This window comes from Acanthochromis polyacanthus, chromosome 1 (genome assembly GCF_021347895.1).
Source record: "Acanthochromis polyacanthus isolate Apoly-LR-REF ecotype Palm Island chromosome 1, KAUST_Apoly_ChrSc, whole genome shotgun sequence".
NCBI classification, from domain to species: Eukaryota; Metazoa; Chordata; class Actinopteri; family Pomacentridae; genus Acanthochromis; species Acanthochromis polyacanthus.
This window is the reverse complement of record NC_067113.1, coordinates 35,748,319-35,768,226: the sequence shown is the minus strand read 5'-3', so window position 1 is coordinate 35,768,226 and position 19,908 is coordinate 35,748,319. Positions and strand designations below refer to the sequence as shown.

General features: G+C 40.1%; 2 protein-coding genes across 4 annotated transcripts in view; both read left to right on the top strand.

Moving 5' to 3' along the window:
* The first annotated feature begins 5,499 nt into the window (after positions 1 to 5,499).
* Positions 5,500 to 19,908, top strand: part of LOC110953731 (dehydrogenase/reductase SDR family member 13-like) — a 39,834-nt gene continuing 25,425 nt past the window's right edge. The window contains exon 1 of one of the 3 annotated variants that reach the window (XM_051945820.1): positions 5,500 to 5,845. In XM_051945820.1, the coding sequence (XP_051801780.1) occupies positions 5,769 to 5,845 (77 nt within the window). In that variant the 5' untranslated portion in view covers positions 5,500 to 5,768. Of the gene's footprint in view, positions 5,893 to 19,908 lie in introns of all 3 variants that reach the window. The other 2 variants (XM_051945818.1, XM_051945813.1) reach the window with 2 other exon arrangements.
* Positions 7,413 to 9,423, top strand: LOC127533247 (zinc finger BED domain-containing protein 4-like). Its single transcript, XM_051945833.1, has 2 exons — positions 7,413 to 8,366; positions 8,452 to 9,423. The coding sequence occupies exons 1-2, from the start codon at positions 8,196 to 8,198 to the stop codon at positions 8,842 to 8,844; spliced, it is 564 nt and encodes a 187-aa protein (XP_051801793.1). The 5' UTR covers positions 7,413 to 8,195; the 3' UTR covers positions 8,845 to 9,423.

The window sequence follows — 19,908 nt, the reverse complement described above, 5'->3', positions numbered from 1 at the left end:
GCAGATGTCTCTGAAGCCATAAAAATCCACTTTGGGGCTCTTAGTTTGTTTGTTTAAGCTTTCTGAGAGGAGAGAATTTTGTTTTTCCTGTGAGATGATGTTCCTGTGGAATGTCTGGGGCCTCTTGAAGCTGGATGTTGACTACAATGCAAACCACTTCCATTGTCATCTCAACATCTTTTACAACGATCGCTTGCTGAGGCTGTGCAGCAGGTTGTTGTTGTTGTTCTTCGGTCTGAAATGGAGGAGAGGAAAAAAACACGAGTCCTTTTATATATATATTCAAATAAAAATAAACCCAGCTTTGTTTATCCCTGTGTCCTTAGCTTTAAGCTTTGTCTATCCTTGACCGAGTATAACATGCACTATTGTGGGAACTCATCAAAAAGCCCTTCTGTCCCCCTGTGTAATTTAAAGGGGGGGGGATCTACACTAAAGCTAACTAAAATCTGACCTCAGTGATGTCATCCATCTTCCTCTTCTTCAGGTGGAACACTGGTTGCAGGAAGGCCTTTGAATTGTCTGTCCAGTGGGCAAACATTTTGCCATGGCTCACATAAAAAGAGATAAAAAGTGGTTTATAGATATAACAAAGAAGGTGGTAAATAAGAAGGTGTTCATATTTCCAAGACAATCAATCAAATGTTTGTGCTCTCACCTTCCAAGGTCAGAATTCTCCATCAGCATGACACACCAGCACTTTGGTAAAGATGGCATGTCCATCTGAAAAGAAATGATGAGCACTGAAAATCAGAGTAAATGCTACCAGATTTTTTACAGTTTGCTTTGAATATGCAGATCAGCTTACCACAGTGAAATCAGAAGGGGCATCTAGTACGGTGTATAGGGCATACTATGAAAAAAACACATTTTTACGTTAATATCTTTTAAGCACACACATAAATAGCCGATAACCAATGACCAATAATGTTTCCACCATCAACATGAAGATGCCACGGTCATTCCCGTACAGCTGCCTCGGAAAACCCTTTGATGACAAAGAAAAAAGTCAGTCACTGATTTTATACAGCTGTTTAACGTCGATTCCAAATGCTGCATGCTGTTACCTGTATGTCCAAACCAGTCGTCTCTTTCCACGCTCCAGGATGTACGGACTGGGAAAGGTTTCTACAAGTGAAAAGACAAGACAGTTAACAACGTGGTTTCTCAAAATCATATAGTAATCATACACACACAGCACACAAGTACTTCATATCAGGAACAAACCTTTCCATTACTTACATGCATGCAGTAGCTTTTTATGGTTATCATATGAAACTGGATATTTTGGGGTACTGCAATTAGCTATATTTAGATTGCACCATAAAAAGACTATTACACAGATCAGAACACGATCTGGTGAAAAAACAATGTAGAGCTGGTCAGTATATCAATAGTCATGAATGACATCGTGGAGTTTTTGATACTGTAATGATGGGATTTTATTTTGTCCATACTGCTCAGCCCTACTAGCCTAGCCATGCTACACCCATGTTTCTGACGGCACAAGGGTCTAGGGAAGCTCGACAGGGAGGGAGGCGGCTAAAAGGTTGTCTATCAAATCACTCTGCAGCAATTGGGTAGGTATACAACCAGTCAACGCAACGAATAGGCTGACGTAGTTCCTAGAGCGCCGGCGGATTGTGGCTAAGTCCCGTTAGCTTCCCAACCAGCGGAGCCAACTGGTATATTAAGGATTTGCCATATCCCGTCGGCATAAGTCCAAATACGTCTTTCTTCTCAATGAAACACTTCAGTGCCGTCCTTTGTTTATCTTTCAAGTTGAATTTTAGCTTCAAATCTTTAAGGGCTGTGGCCAAAGCCGAGTCCAAAGATGACTGTTTATTGTGCGCCGGTTGTTTCTGTCAGAATCGTCGCGCCTCTGTCGTCACTTCGTTACACCCGCCTTCTGACTCTACACTTCATGGTGATTGGTCCGGCCAGTTTTAGGAGAATCCAGCCTGGAGCCTTATGGAGGGTAACTAGACCCACCCTGGCAGAGAATTAAATTCGTTGCCGTGGGTTGTCTAGCGCGGCTAGGCTGCAGCCCTACAACAAACATTTTCAGAACAGCATCGGAACATGAACACCGATGAGAACCAAAATGAAACCAAAGTTTTTGTTGGTGACCTCAGTAGATCTCTCATTTCCTGATCACCAAATCCAAATTGTGCATGTGCACATTTGGAATCCAGAAGGAGTATCTGTCTTTGTGTTGGCTTCAACACCTATTGTGGTTAATGACATTTCAATTCATCACAGTGGGAGAGGTTAACACAACACAGAAACACAACAGCACAACACTAATGAAACACACACACACATTTTAACAATTTTCTGTTTAGAATGAGCCCTGTGATGGTAAAAAAGCAAGCGTGATAAAAAACAGAGTGGCAACAGTGACTCAGGAGGTACAATGGGTGTTTTGGAACCAGAAAATTCAATCACAAACTCCCCCTGCATAGAGCAGCAAGTGAAACAGCAAACATATTGTAGCACTGAGCGGCGACTTAAGGCAGGAACGACGAGGGATCTTGCAGTTAACACTCCAGGGCTTTATTGTCACCACCACAATAAGCACCCAGGAATTTCACACCAACAGTACCGGCTCACAGGCCGAGGTCATTCCCCAACAACCCCCCCGAGTCACGGTACACATGAAAACAGTGAACACACAAAATACATCCAGAACGTAGAATCAGAACAACTAAAAACAACCAGTAATAAAAGAACATCTTAAATCACACAAATAACCCCACAAAGCAATCCCAACGAACACATAACTTCCCATGATGCCTAGCGGCTCCCCCACCTGGAACACAGTCACTCGCCGCAGCCATAGACATATATACGTAGACGCCTCATTGACTGTGACCGCCCACTCGAGCGACGTGCCTGCAGCGCCGCCATCTTGGACCGAGGCCACTCGCTCCTACAATGCATTACTTCCATAGAGGAATGATGTGCTTATACAATTAAAGTTGTCATAAATCGCTCAATTCTCAAGCAATTTTGACGTGGTTTGCTTGTAACAAACGCCAGACTTGATAGATAGATAGATGGATAGATGGATAGATAGATAGATATCGAAAAAACAAACAAAAAACAAATAGAAAACATTCAGATGTGCTCAGGTTTTTATTGACTTTACATTTACAGCTTTACATTGCATTGGAGTACAATTATTATTTTTGTATTATTGTATACTACTGTATTACTGTTATTGTTATTCATATAACTATCATTATATTCCTATAATATTGTATGATTGTTGTTTATTATTTTTATATTACAGTTACTGGTATTATTAATATAATTATTATTATTATTACTATTACTTCTATTATTATTATTATTACTATTACTTCTATTATTAGTATTATTACTACTACTATTACTATTATATCAATTATTATTATTATTACTATTATTACTGCTATTATTACTCTTATTTTTATCGTTATTATTATTATTACTACTACTATTTCTATTATATCACGTGTATAAATCACGTTCTTTGGGAAAGCTTAAACGTGAGAAAAGCAGCTAGAGATAAAGAATTGTCTACAACAAAAATAATTCCATCCTAAATCAGGGCTATTATTAGATCTATCAGGTGCTGTATTCTAACCCACCAATTACTGCAGTAAGTCTGTTTTTTTCTTTGTAACAGGCTGTCGCTAGGAACACTAGATTCATAACATCGAATTTTAAACAAAAAATTGTCTCAGATCAGTTATTTTACCGGTAAGCAGCTGTGTAATACACAGGATGATGTAGAGCTGTTAGATCATGGGTAGAAGCCAGACACGGAGCTGATGGGTTCTATCCGTCTTGTCTGCGTTTATTTCACTCTAGCTATAACAACCTGCTAACAAAATATTATCCTTACATACATCTTACATGTGAAAAGTAATCCCACATGCTCTTGTTTCCTTACAGCGCTCATTAGAGCATCCATAGGCTGAACAGAAGTCCGGCATCTTTAAATAACTATGCTGGAGTCAGAGGGAGATAGTGTGTAGCTTAAGTGTTGAGTGGCAAAACCAGCATTGTAAAAAATATCCGAGCACATTGTACAGTAGCTACACGTGTGACGTTTCTAAAAAAATCAAACAGTTTGGCAATCGGTTCAAAATTCAGCGCATAATTCCACTTTTAGATTCAGCAGTACCTCTTGCCTCCGTAGATGTCTATGCACCGCTGCCTCCGCTGGCCCCGGTTCAAGATGGCGGCGCTGTAAGCACGTCTCTCGACAGCCTATGAGGCGTCTATGTATATATGTCTATGGCCGCAGCGACCCCAGCGGCTCCCCACAGCCGCTACAATATGCAACCCGTGGATTCGGTTTTTGGGATACATAAATTTCACTTACCGTAAATGTACTACACGGAGTTGTTACTCGAAAAAGTAACACATTCCAGCTGTTAAAGTCCGGAGTCTTGCGCTTCCTCTTCTTCTCTGGATTAGATGGCGGATCACAAACGGTATGCATAAAATACCGCCACCTACTGTACCGAGTGTGTAACCTCATTGGTTTCTGTCCGGAGTCCTTTTACAGACGCACAAAACGGTTGTTTATTCCGGGCCTGACACTGGTGGTCATAGACATAGACATATACAAACACTAGATGGCTCATGAGCGCTGTCAGCCTATGGGGAGCGACGTCGCCACATGGCGGCCATCTTGGGATAGGGCTGCTCGATCACTCATAACATTAAAGTCAATGGAGCATGGATTTTAAAATCACTGTAGATTGCTCAATTTTCAACCGATTTTAGAACAGCTTGGTTTGTTATAAACGTCAGAGATGTACTTGTTTTACTCTTACATAAGAATAATTAAAACCATTGAATTCATATAATAATGAACACAGATATCATCTTTTTTCAGCATAAATGGATGTAAATGTAATTTTAATATTTAACATTGCACTTCTTTATTACCATCAGCTTTCTAATGCACAGATAAAAACAAAGCTCAACCAAAATCAATGCACAACAAACAGAGATGTTGTCTTTTCTTTTCATGAACCTGGTGCCTACATTACCCACAATGCATTTCGGCTGCAGGCTAACTAATCCAGGCATAGATGTATACAAACAATAAGTCTAAGGTCTCAATCAAAGTCTCTTAACAAGCAAATAAATACAACCACAACCACAAAGAATGTAATTTCACCTAAAGATTAGGTTCTCAAAAAACGTTGGTCTCAGGAAAACCTAACAACTGAAAATCAGATTGTGAGTAACACCATCTTCAATGTGAGTAGCCAGGCAGAAAAGACACACAACTACGCCGCATTTTTCAAAACGAAAAGCTGCGATTTCGGAATTGAGCCTGAATCATAGCCACGTTAATAAGGTTTGTAATAAACTAAACCGTTTGTAAATCAATCAAGAATTGAGCGAGTTATGAGTGTTAAAGTGAGGAAATCATCCACCTTACCATTGACTACAGTACAGTGCGCCAGAGCAGTCCCCTGTCCTAAGATGGCCGCCAAGTGACGACGCCGCCGACTCCGTCTTGAGACATCTAGTGTTTGTATATATCTATGGTCATAGATATACATAGAATGGTAGGGATAGTGTGTAGGGGGCGGTTTGGGACTGTGCCTATGTATATCTATGGTAGTGGGTAGGAGGAGTGTGTAGGGGGCGGTTGGCGGTGACCTGAGAGGGGGGCCTGCACCGGAAGCGGCCTCACTCGGGAGGTCTGCAGCTGGACCCCCTTCGAATTCTTTCCTTTGTTCTCACTGGTTTCCATCATGCTGCTGCTGCTGTGTGGAGTTCTGGCTGTCGGAGGGATTTTCCTTCTGCGTCTGACTGTTTTCAAGCTGCCCAGGTGTCAAAGTGCTGCAAAGCTTCATGGGAAAACTGCCATCGTCACCGGTGAGAACGACACTTTGAACCATAGACATATATAAAGAGTAGACGCCGCATCGATCGCTACTGCCTATTGTGGCTGACTAGCCGTGGGGCCGCAATCGTGGTCCGGTCACCCGCTCCACTCAGCGCTGTTTGACTGCATTTAATCCATCTTAACTCTGAATATTAAACTGATTTTCACGCGTTTTTTTTGCTGCAAACGTTATATATGTAGCCAGTGGTGTAGTCTAGTTTTTTCTACTGGGTATACTCCGGCCTCATAAACCAAAGACAGGTCAGGTTCTCAGATATGTGCGCGTGCACTCAAACGCACACAGCAGCAGCTCCTTTATTTCAAACTACCAATTAGATACTTATAGACATTACAGCGTCAGCAGCTCCTCCTCCTGCCATCAGGTAGAGCTGATGTTTCCTCTCCATCAGGTAGAGCTGATGTTTCCTCTTCATCAGGTAGAGCTGATGTTTCCTCTTCATCAGGTAGAGCTGATGTTTCCTCTCCATCAGGTAGAGCTGATGTTTCCTCTCCATCAGGTAGAGCTGATGTTTCCTCTTCATCAGGTAGAGCTGATGTTTCCTCTCCATCAGGTAGAGCTGATGTTTCCTCTCCATCAGGTAGAGCTGATGTTTCCTCTCCATCATGTGCAGAGTTTTGTCCATTTATTTTTGTGCATAAAAGTTTTATTGAAATATTAAACAAAAGTAAGAATACCTGATTTTGTAACAAAACAAATGCGCAAAATGAGTCAATTATAAGGCTTCTCATAAAAACACTGAATGAAAAAGAGTTTGTCAAAACACAAATGATTCATATTTGCCTGGTTAGGATAAAATATGAGGCTACAAACAATCATAAATTAGGAGCCGTTTGGGAGCTGAAAGAAGTGGCTTTTCTTTGGAAGCCGTGTCAAAAGCTCTCTGAAAAGAGCCGAACTTCCATCACTACTGTCCTCTAAGTGGGTATATGGAAATTCGGGACCTTTTCTAGTGAGCATACAGCGTATACCTGCATATCACGTAGACTACACCACTGCATGTAGCTATAATACAGGACAAATGGTTTGGTGTATTTTAATATTCATAGCGGGATTAACAGTAACAGAATATTCTGATATTAAGCTCCACTGTAGACAGGTATTTTGCAAACACTGTAAACACACACACACTATGTTAGAGAAGCAGATAATGGCAGTAAAGTCAATTATTTTAATAATTTGAAGAGACAATATATGATTACGCTCTATATATATATATATATATATATATATATCTTTCTCAGAGAAAATCATACTACATATACAAATCATGTATGGAGTGTCAATATAATCAATATATCAGAAAACATAATATATATAAATCATATCTGGAGTATTAATATAATCAATATATCAGAAAATTATTATATAAATCATATATAGACTATCAATATAATTCATACATATATGTCAAAAAATTATATATCAGAAAATGATTTTATATACATATATATATATATATAGATATATATATATATATTAGGGCTGTCAGTTTAACGCATTAATTAGATTAATTAATTATGCTGCAAATTAACGCGTTAAAAACATTAACTCGGTTAATTATGGGTGGCATGTCAATGCGCAAGCATATTAAATTTGGCCCAGTGAGTGACCGTAGGCTGCAGTGGTACATCACTTCCTCCCTCCGCCACTAGTTCAAAGCAGTGACAACAAACATGGATGGGACACAGGAAAGCGAGGAGAGTCTACTTGGCCCTTTGAACGGCAAGTTTATTTATAGAAAAAACAAAGACGGGACTGTTAACAAGAACGCAGTGATTTGTAGCTTGTGTAAAAAGGAATTTTCGTATCACCGAAGCAGCTCCAGCCTGACTTATCATTTAAACGCTAAACATGTCCGGGCAAGTTCCACTGTTAAAGTTGCTGCTAGTGATGCTAACGCTACCGTGAGCTCACTCCGCCAACCCACGCTTGCTGAGTTAGGAAAACGAGTGAGCAAAGCCACGACAGAAAAACTGACAAACTCAATCGCAAAGTGGGTTGCTGCTGATTGCAGGCCAATTTCAATTGTGGAAGATGAGGGCCTAAAGGAGGCGTTTCAGATAGCGTCATCTGACCCGAATTTCCAGCTACCGTCGAGAACTACGGTGATGAAAAGAATTCACCAATTGTACAGTGATGAGAGGACTGCAAAAGAGAAGTTGTTGGCAGAGGCGTCCTATGTCGCCCTAACAGGCGATCACTGGACTTGGAGGTGAGAGCTATGTTTCATGTTCAGTGGTGCTCCCCGCACTCTGCCATCTCAACCGGGTCATGGATCCCACTGATGAGGATCCGGGCTACATGATAAAGTTCAAGACCACCTTTTCAAAGGACATAGACACACGCATGGCCAACATCAACAACAGATGGCTAAAAGTGGCTACAGCCCTCGACCCGCGATTCAAGGACTTGAAGAGCATACACAGGAATGAGAGGGATGAGGTATGTGTATAACTGAGAAGACCAGTGTTTTGCGAGTGCTTTGGTTAGAAAGTCAACACAATAAATTCATTTTCCCTCTTTTAAGGTGTGGACCTGGATTGAGGAGATGCTGCAGGAATCAGAAGTGGGACCTGCTACCCCTCAACCCACAGAGGATGAGCCAGCAGCAAAGAAGAGCCTCCTCCTGCTGTCTTCAGACTCTGACTCGGACGAGGAGCAGGGGCCTCTAGCCCGCTACAAAGCTGAGCAGTGCATTAGAATGCATGAGTGTCCACTGGAGTGGTGGGCAGCTCACACAGGAGCTTATGGACAGCTGTCCTCTCTTGCACGCAAATACCTGGCTACTCCGGCCACGTCTGTACCATGTGAGAGACTCTTTTCACTCGCAGGTAACATCATACAAAAGAAGAGGGCAGCCTTACACTCAGACAATGTGAACAAGCTTGTTTGTCTGAGCAACTGGCTCAAGGAGACATAGAGTTGTCTGTTGTCAGATCCTGTAATGTTAGCTTGGGGTGGAGTTTTGATTTGAGGAGTTGATACTCTACCGCAGTTTCTCTTTTGGGTTTGAGTTGTTATGCCCCAGATTGTAGCTTTTGATTTTTGTTAACTTCTAACTTCTCCTGAATTACCTGTTTGTCAGTTTGTTATTTTGTCTAAAAAAATCACCTCACCTGTTATCAGTTCCTCTCATACCATCCATACACCCTACCTCAGCTTGTGGAAGTTTAGATTCAATTTTGTTCAAAAAATCAATTAACTGTAAACCATGAAGTTTAGATTATTTTTTAAAACAATGTTCTTGAGAAAAATGAAGGGCAATGTTTTGAAACTTGACACTTCAGAACAATTTTTAAATATTATTGGTCCCCATATGTTAACATCGACAAAATGATTGATTTTTGCAAAAAGTTGAATCTAAACTTCCACAAGCTGAGGTTGGTTGTATGCATAGTATGAGATGAACTGAAAACAGGTGAGGTGATTTTTGAGACCTTTTTTTCTTTTGAATTTGATTTATGAAGCACACTTAACCAATAAAAATTTGGAATTCAAATCTTCTCTTCTTGGTGTATTCAGTTGATTAGTCATGCACTACAATTTTGTAATGTCCTAGAATTCAAATTCTTTATTTGGGGACCTTTAGCAGATATGAGATTAAAATGCGATTAATTAGATTAATTAATTACAAATCCTGTAATTAATTAGATTAATTTTTTTAGTCGCCTGACAGCACTAATATATATATATATATATATATACAAAGCATAGAGAATAAAATGTAATGTAAATGTAAATTCTCAAGTTAACACAAGAACATGACATCCCTGCCCCAAACCACATGTACACATGTGCAAACGTTTTACAGCTAAAACCCCTGAAAGAGGACTGTTTTGCAGAGCTTTTTTCTCGTGCTCCCTTTCTGCGGGTCAAGAGAGATAAGTTTGTCAATATGGTGCAGCCTTATCCTGAGAAACTCAGACACAACCAATAACAACAAGCTGGAACAATGGTTGTCGATACCAAACTGAGTTTCTTCAATGTGTTCAACAAGCAGAAAAACCACCTCCATTCCAATCTCCTCCCGGACGATGTGTGTGACTGTTGACACCTTTGGAGCTTGTTTTGTTGAAGCCTGGCGAATCACCCTCTCTGCAACTCTCAATAATAAAAAAAATTATATTTATATAGCGCTTTACACAGTGCTAAAAGACCCTTTACAGTACAGAGAAAATAACAAAGAACAAAGCAACTTTAACATGCAAAGATAAAAAAAATAAACAAGATTATAAAATCAAACCTTCACTGTGCCTTGCGATGGAATCAGTAGGCCGCCATTGTTTTTCAGAGCTAGAAGGTGGGAGCTCTCATCAAATGATGATGGTACAGCATCTCTAACCGCCCGCTTTGAGTGATGTTTCACTTCACACACATCACTTTGACACCACTAGTGTACGGCTCACATTCTTTCTTATTGTCATCACCTGTCAAAGCCACTGCAAGCAGTGTGTGTGTGTCAGGAATGCATGTTCAACACGTCTTCAATTGCGTGTGAATGGGTTTATGTGGGAGTGTGTTTAATATGAGTGGCAGCAAACAAGTGAGATTCGCATCTGTCCAGGTCCATTATGATCTGATGTTTACAGTAGAAATACTCTCATCATTAGGTTGAGGTCGTGGGTCTGACGTTCCAGTTTTTGGATCATCCAAATAATAAATTGGATTAGTCAAGAAGTCTAAATTTCTTACATTGTCAGATTTTAAATATGACAAAAAATATAAAAATAAATCATCTTGAGACAATTTGACCTGTAATTGGTTGTCAGAGTGTAGCTCCGCTGAGAGCTCCCACATATCAAATGAAGATATTCACCGAACCAGAAAGACACGGAGACTGTAACTTTTTACTTGCAAGGGTAACAGCACAGTGTAACAAGACACATTAGTGCGAGCTACAAAGACTGCTCCCATACGAAGTTTATTTTATACACAAGCAGAAACGAAAACATAGCATAAGATAAGAAATAGCTCGAGTTACACAAGGGGGTGTGCTAAGCTGAAAGAGTGGAAATATACTGACTAGAGGAGCAAGATGTGTGTGTGTGGGTATGTAATGAAGATTATTCTATAAAGACACTATATACAATCAGTTAATGCCCTAGGGCTTGATTATGATAAATGTATTCTCAAATTCAACTCTAACATTCCCTCCTGTTTATCATGATCAAGAAGTGTAAAGCTCAGTTAACAACATCTTGTAAAAACATTTTCTGCTGTCACGTCATTAAACTACACTTCAACATCATCATTCTCATCATTAGAGTCACATTGTGGTTCTTCCATTTCAAGTGCAGCATAAGCAATAATAGAAGTAGTTATCATTTTAGAAATTATGGATCTCAAACATGGTAAAATGCAGGTAGCAAAAATGCAAAATAGTAACAAAATACATATACTTATAATTACAAATCTTTTAATAGTCTGAAAAATACCACCAGATGTAAACCAAGAGGTAAAATCCCAGCCTGGAAAAATACCTTTGTCTTGGTTTCTTAAAATGTCTATTTTAATCTCATCCAATTTCTGTCTGATTAAAGTGTAATTGCCTTTGTGATCAGGGATGTATGTACAACAATGGTCATTAACAACTTCACAAACTCCTCCTTGTGCTGCTAAAAGAAGGTCTAAAGCTATTCTGTTTTGGAGTGTCATTTGCTTGATAGCCTTAAGTTCAGGATCGTTTTCTAGCTGATCAGTTATGTCGATGAGTGCGTTAGTGAGATTATTGAGAGAAAACCAAAGTTTATTTACACTTGCGGATAATCTTGATGTACCATATGAAGGAACTAAAGACATAAGAAAACGTTTTGGTTTACTGAAAGCAGGTTGTTGTTCTTCTTTAGTTTCACGGCTTTGGATTCGGTGTGTGTGTATATATGTCCTGTTCTCTAATTGTTGGTTAGTAATGACAATTACAGCAGGTTGCAAATGAACTAAGGTACAAGTACCGCACCAATCAAATGGCAAATACCAATAAAGAAGTCCTCCACATTGCCACATCATTTTGGGTGGAGTGGAGATTTTTGGTCCGAGATTAAAGGTTGTTATGTTTCTTCCAGTCCTATATTTATCTTCAGAAAACCACCAAGATGTGTTCAACCCTGCAACAAAGGGAACTGATGATAAGATAGCAGACGAGTTACTGGAAAGTGATATTATATGGATGCAATTAGGTGTTCCTGGTAAGTGATGCCTGTACATATCGCCACAGGTGCGTTGGAGACACAATGGGAAAGGAATGTTAGTTCGTAATGGTGCAATTCCCACTCCTAATGTGGTGTTCGTAGCCTGTGAAAAATTAGTGGGATCCAGCCATTTTTCCTCATGAATAGTACAATTTGGAAACCAGTATGACATGTTACCAGTGAAATGCTTTAGCATTCTGAGTGTACTTTCACCAAATATACACATTGTTTCTGATTTATTAAGTCCTACAGGAGTGAAAATGGTCTGATGTGTAGCATGATGAGGTAATTGTGAGCACACGTAGCAATTGGTGACATTATTCTGTTGTGCTGTAAAATTCATAGCTTTATACCAGAAGTTCTGTTCCCAAGTCGCTGCCATGGAGTGTTCATGGGTCCTTTTAGTCCTGTGAGTTCCTGTAGAGGAGAGAGAGAGGAAGAGGAACCACAGGAGTGACAAAGTCACCCCTGCGACTAGCAGAAGTCGCCAGAGAGCCATTCTAAAGTTGGGCGCGGATTAGTTGGGTTCTTCACCGGATTGAGACGTCAGCACCCTATTGTGCTACTGACCCCTTTGTATCGAACTTCCACCGCTACCCCGTCGGTTGATCTGGCTCGGCTTCCAGTTGTATCAGCTTACAGTGCGATTGGTGGATCCACGAAGGCCGTTCAGCAATTTTTATTGCCGTGGGTGTCGTCAGCAGTATTTGATACGGCCCTTCCCACCGAGGCGACTTCCAATTCTTTCTCCTCAGGACTCTGATCAGGACCCAGTCTCCAGGCTGGAGCTTCTGTGTAGACAAAGGAGAAGAACACTCTGGCAGATTATTGGAACTCTGAACTTCTCTCGTTTTTAACATATGCATCATCCAATCTGCTAAAGTTACTTCTCTCTCACTATGATTCAGTGGATTATTGTTTTGTGGAAGTGGGAAAGGTCTCCCATGCACTATCTCAAAAGGTGTTATTGTTGTGTCTCCTGTAGGCGTAATTCTCATCCACAATTTAACCAAGGATAAACAATCTGGCCAAGGCCTCTTGGTTTCTTCCATAGTTTTGGCTAGCCTGTTCTTTATTGTCTGATTCGTACGTTCTACAAGGCCGGCGGAATGTGGATGATATGTGCAGTGATTTTTTAGTGAAAAACCCAATGCCTGTGAGCAATGTGTCATGATTGCATTTACAAAATGTGTACCATTATCTGATCTAATTATGGCGGGAATACCATAAGTTGGAAAGTAATGGTTGCAGAGAGCTTTTGCTACAGTTATGGCTGTTATCTTTGGTTGGGTATATTTCAACCCATTTTGAAAACACATCTACAACCACTAAACAATACTTTAGTCCTTTTGATGCTGTTAGCTCAATAAAGCCCATATGAACTGTGTGGAAGGGGTGTTGTGCTGGAGGAAATTGCCCTCTCTTTGGTCTCATATTTCCTTGCGGATTGTTCGTACAACAAATTAAACAATTCCTACAGTATTCCTTGGCAAAGACAGAAAAGTGTACAGAGAAAAACTGTCTCTGTACCATGCATACCATCCCTCCTGTTGAGACATGGGTGAGACCATGGCTCACGAGGGCGGCTGTGGGGAACAGAGAACGCGGAAGAACGGGCTTATTATGAATATGATAAAGGCCATTTTGCAAAACAGCTCCACGTCTGAGCCAAGAAGCTTGTTCAGCCGTGGGAGCAGTGTTTAGTGCGTCCGCCAAGATGTTTAGGTCTACTGAGAGGAAAAGGTCATTCTCAGAACATGGTGTGCCAAATGAAGCTTGTTTCGCAGCAACATCTGCAAGGTTATTACCCCGTGTTATGGCGGAGTCGTCCTTTAGGTGAGACTTACATTTACACAGCGCCAATTTAGCAGGAAACTGAATCGCTAAGAGAAGATTTTCCGACAGAGAGGCATGTGCAAGAGGTTTCCCACCAGAGGTTTTCATGCCCCTGTTATTCCAAATTCGAGCGAAATGGTGGACAGAAGAATACACATATTGACTGTCTGTGTAAATGTTAAGTGATTTCCCTTCAAACATCTTACAAGCGTTAATGACTGCTAGAAGTTCAGCCGTCTGTGCAGAATACGTGTGTGGCAGGCGTTCTGCTTTTAGGACCGTAGTTACTGTTGTTATTGCATAACCTACACAATCATTATTATTATTATTATTATTACAGGGCTAATTTCAGATTTTTAAAAGCTTCCTCAGCCTGTACAGTCCAAATAATCTCATCTGTTAACGACATGTTCTTGCCGTATATCAAATCCTGCAGTGGCTGTGAGAACACTGCGTAATCTGGAACCCAGGATCTGCAAAAATTACAAAGTCCTAAAAATGACATCATTTGTTGTTTTGTTCGCGGCTTTGGAGCATTTTGGATTGCAGTTTTTCTGTCAGTGAGGAAAGACTTCCCATGTTTTGAAAGATTATGGCCCAAATACACCACCTGCGGAGCCCATAACTGAAGTTTGTTTAATGAAGCCTTATGACCTGTTTCATGTAAGTGTTGTAACACTGCCATCGTTGTCTGTTTACAGTGTTCCTGCGTGTCTGCAGCCACAAGAATATCAACATACAACAGAATTTGGCTGTGTTCTGGAATTTGAAATGTTGACATGGAGCACCTGAGAGCCTGAGTGTATATGTGGGGGCTTTCCGTAAAACCTTGTGGTAATCGTGTATAGGTGTACTGTGTACCTTCAAATGTAAACCCGAACTAGTGGTGCGAGTTTGAATGTAGTGGTACAGAGGAAAAAGCATTACTTAAATCTATAACTGAAAACCACTTTTTATTTGAAGTTACTTCATTTAATAATGTATGTGGGTTTGGAACATCAGGTGTAGTTTTCTGTACAGCATCATTCACCGCTCTCAAGTCTTGAACCATCCTCCATTTTCCTGTATGTGCTTTTTGAACAGGGAAAATGGGTGTATTACAAACGCACTTTTCCGTATTCACAATAATCCCTGATTGCTCCATATCTGAAATAACAGGTCCTATACCTTCTATCGCTGATTGCTTCAGAGGATATTGAGAAATCTGTGGTCGATATGGAGTGGCTGCTTGTACTTTAACAGGTGGAAAATGTTTTATCAGTCCTACATCTGTAGGGCTGTTGGACCAGAGATCACTGGGCAGGTTTTTTTTTTTTTCAAATTCTGGGTAATCCTCTATGGACAAACAAATTAATGATCAGGTTTCTTTTCCATTCAAATGTGTGGAGGGTGTGGTTTTTACACACCACCCAAGAGGCTGTTTCATGAACCGCAAAAGTTGTAGTAATTTGGGTGTTTAGCTCTATTACTCTGGTTTTCAGGTCTGCACTCTCATGGGATAGAGTTTGTTTTTTTTTTCCGTCCGTTAAGAAATATGCAACCACATCCATATATTAATATCTTTACATAGTAATACATTTATACTTTATTACATCTATGCTTTATCAACATGAAATTTTATTTTAGCTTGATCTGTTGAACCGTGTGATAGTTGTTCCTGTGGTCTTAATACTGCATACAGAGTGAAGTGTTTGAAATGTACCAGGCTGAGCTGCATTCCAGAGATAAAAAGAACGTTGAAGCAAAAGCAGCTGAAAAGAAACCATTTTAAGCACTGAGTTCTCATTGTGGTACGAATTAACAGCAAGAATACAGTCTTGGTCTTACAGGAACAATTATCTCACACACCTCATAACAGCTCGTTAGTGAAAAATCCCAAATCTCGAAACATATGAACAACTGAAAATTAGATTCCTATTTCACTGACCCTATCGCAGGTGTCTATAATCAATGTTACAAAGCAAATCTGACCATAAAGAAAGAGGTCATTTATCTGGTGCTTCAGCTGCCGCGGCGCCTTCGGCCTCTGATGCACCAGGCCATCGTTGTTGTCTTTGTGTTTTTGTACACTATCTTATCACCTTCTGCTCTGGCTGCACAGGCCTCAGTTTTTTTATTTGTTGCTGTATTTCTTTTTTTCCTCTTTGTGCTTCTTCCAGCCATATTTCTGCGTAATGAAGCTGTTTTTCAGTTTCTTTTGATTTCTTTTATCAGTTTGTTGTTTTGCAGTTAATTCTGTAAATAGCTCTGTGCAGCCTCCTACTATTAATTTGCTATTAAATTCATATTTCTTTTCCCAATCTGACAAGAATTGTATCGAATCTGGATGCTTCTGTTCTGTTCTGCTTATTTTGCATCGCCTTATAGTGAATTTTTTTTCCTGATTATTTCCCATTTTTGTTTTGTTTTGTTCAAAATTATTTTTATTTAGAATTTGTGAAAAACAATGTGTCATATGCCAAAATTCAGCCCTTGGAAAACAAGCTCCTCGGCCAGCTCTATTAGCTAGTCCGGTTTTCCACTGGGGGTCCAATATCAGGACTAAAGGTCGTTTTAGAGTTTTCACAAAGTCCTCCTAAATCTTAATGACTGTTCACACTCAGTGATTTACTTCAACTGACAACAGCCGTATGTTCACACCGATTGGTTTCAGGCTGTCCGCTGCTTCAATCACTGACCAGTCCTTTCACACTCACAGTTTTACACATGCACACATTTTGTAAGTTTTGGCTTCTCTTAGCTCAGGACTTCACTTTCCTAAAGCGCTTTGTTCGGATGCCGTCAACCTGGAACCCCGCAGAACCCGGACAGGGTTTTAACCGGCCGACGTGGAATTCAACCACGGAGGGCTTTCGTCCCCAAACCTAGTTTCAGGGGGCTGTGCACAGACTTCGGTCTCCCTCGAACAGCTCCTGAGGTTCCCAGGTGTATTGGCATCCTTTCTGCACTTTTTTTTTTCACTCTTTATCTGAAGGATTTCAGTTTTTATTTTAATATGGAGTTCTAAGATGTCTCTCTCATCTAATTTGCCTGAGAAAGTATGTTTCTTTCTCCGTCTTTTTTGACTTATTTTTCCTGATTCTTCCACATGTCCTTCCATAAATTTCTCATCGCCTTCTAATACGCTTTGTTTTTGTCCCATAGCTGCTTGTTGTTGAGTTCTCTGGCACGAGACAACGGGAGGACACTAACACATCCTTCTACTGCAGATAAGCTGCAGCGGTGTTAGTTTTTATGAGTCTAGCTTGCCCTTAATCCCCTTGTCACCAGTACGTCGTCAACAACAAGGAAAATAATAAATCAGAAATTCAGCAAGGTATTCTAGACCTTATAATATGCTTGAAGTTCTCAATCACTCTTCACACTCACACCGTGTACACCTTGCCGACGGAATCTCTTTCCTCATGTCGGCGGAATCTCTTTCCTTATGTCGGCGGAATCTCTTTCTCACCCGTGGTTCTGATCGGTGTCACTTCCTGGATCGGATCCTTGGATTCACACCCAGCGCCGAGGGACCGCTTTTCCTTGCACCGACCTGGCCACGAATTCACGTCCCAGGATTTTCAGATCTCGCTGCTTGGCGACGATCGCTGTCGACAGACTTCGGTGTCGGCTCTCCTCGACGTCGGGAAGGAATCCTCGGATCCGGCTCGAAGGACCAAGTTATATGTCAGAGTGTAGCTCCGCTGAGAGCTCCCACATATCAAATGAAGATATTCACCGAACCAGAAAGACACGGAGACTGTAACTTTTTACTTGCAAGGGTAACACAGCACAGTGTAACAAGACACATTAGTGCGAGCTACAAAGACTGCTCCCATACGAAGTTTATTTTATACACAAGCAGAAACGAAAACATAGCATAAGATAAGAAATAGCTCGAGTTACACAAGGGGGTGTGCTAAGCTGTAAGAGTGGAAATATACTGACTAGAGGAGCAAGATGTGTGTGTGTGGGTATGTAATGAAGATTATTCTATAAAGACACTATATACAATCAGTTAATGCCCTAGGGCTTGATTATGATAAATGTATTCTCAAATTCAACTCTAACATTGGTGTTCTATAAATAAAACTGAATTTAAATTGTATTTATCTTGTAATGTTGGAGGAATTCAGACATATATGTTGGAAAACACATTTTCTTTGTCCATTAATCTGTTGATTGTTTTCTCCACTAATTCATTTCTTGTTTTGGTTTATAAAGTGTCAAACCCAAATATATTCAGTTTACTGTCATAAAAACCAAAAAGATTTACATTCATGATGCAGGAATCAGACAGTTTTTCACTTTTTATCTTAGTTTAGTCACAAAGATCGTTGATAATGTGTGAATTGTTGCAGCTTGTGAGCCGTAGAAGGTTTTAATGTTTGGGGCGGAGTGTCAGAAAACATTTAGAAACCAACATCAACAAATAAAGATTTGAACATAATTAAAGGGAAATCCAACTTTTGCATGAAAATGTCTAATTAAAGAACATTTATTTCCAACGTAAATGTGTGATCTTCATCCTCTGGAGCTTCTCTTCACATCGTCTTCCACCTGGACTGGTTTGGTCGGAGCATGAGCAACAAACATGAAAAACTGCACTTTAACATCAATGAATGACACTGAAGTTTAATCTGTACATAAATGAGACTGAGTCTGGATGTGCTGCTCTGTCATTAACTCCTAAGTTTAGGGAAAGTTCAAACTAAAGAGGACAGTTCAGATCAGACTTGACAATGAGCTGATTCTGAACAAACATCTCAGACTTTCTGAGCTTCAGCACCTCTAGAAGATATTTGAACAACAAGCAACTCCAGAGATCCAGAAGTTGGAGAGAGTTAGCTTTAGCTGAGCCACAGAACATGTGGGACGCTAACCTAGCAAACATTTCAGACTTTTCTCTGTGAATTCTGAGAAATAATTTCCTATTTAATGACAGAGCTACACATCTGAACTCAGTCTCATTAAAACAGACTCTAATTCAGTGTCATCCATCCAGATTAAAGTGCAGTTACCCAAAATGTTTGTTGATGAGCTCCAACAAAACCTGTCCAGGTAGAAGGCCACTTTGACAAACAGGAAGTGGAAGATTCCAAGCAGATTTATAGAAGGGGGAACCGGACTGTACTAAGTGTGGTCCAGTATAGAGGGGGGGTGTTTGTGGGTTTTTAAGGCTGATAATGATTATTAGTGAGACATTTGGAGGAGATATTCATTTGCAGTCAATGAAAGTATTTAAAATCTTGGAGTTGATGGCGTTTTTTTTTATTTTTTATACCAAAGGCTAACTATGATGTTTTCTAAGAGACATACAATGCTACTCTGTTCTGATTTATTTTTATTTAGCCTTTATTTATACAGGTAATCTCACTGAGACACTGAGTGTCATTCTCAAGAGAGACCTGTGCTTAAATAACATTACAAGACAACATTGAGTCACTGACAAACAACACTAAGGGACCTATAACATAACAGCAAAGTGGAACTTTTTTTTTGTTACCTGTGTGATATTTGGAGTGTGGCATGAGAGCGTGTGAAGGGACTGAGTGTGTCTCACGGCCAAAGCGTCAGAGATGGCAGCCCTGCATCTACTCAACTATTACTCTCAGTTACTCAAATATTTCCACTTTCTGCTGCTTTTTACTTTTATTCCACTATATTTCAGCGTATCTTTTACTTCACTACATTTAATGTTTTACTTCACAGATTTAGTTGAACAAAACTTCTTTTATTTGGAGCTGAGGAAAAAAAACTTTAGGGTTTTCGGAAACTGTGAAAAGAAATGTTTTCACTTTCAGAGTAAATAATCAAAGAAATCTGACTTTGGGCTGAAAATAAAGTAAAATTTTAATTGGCTGCATCCAAAGCAGTGGTAAAAGTACTTCTGTTTAAGTACGCAAATACAACCAAAGATTAAATGGTCTGTATTTATATAGCACTTTACTATACCTGCAAGGTACCCAAAGCGCTTT

What these genes read in the sequence shown, in the direction of transcription:
- LOC127533247 (XM_051945833.1), top strand. Translation starts at nt 8,196, where the DNA reads ATGGATCCCACTGATGAGGATCCGGGCTACATGATAAAGTTCAAGACC. An exon ending in ACAGGAATGAGAGGGATGAG is followed by an intron (nt 8,367 to 8,451) that starts GTATGTGTATAA and finishes CCCTCTTTTAAG; the next exon opens with GTGTGGACCTGGATTGAGGA.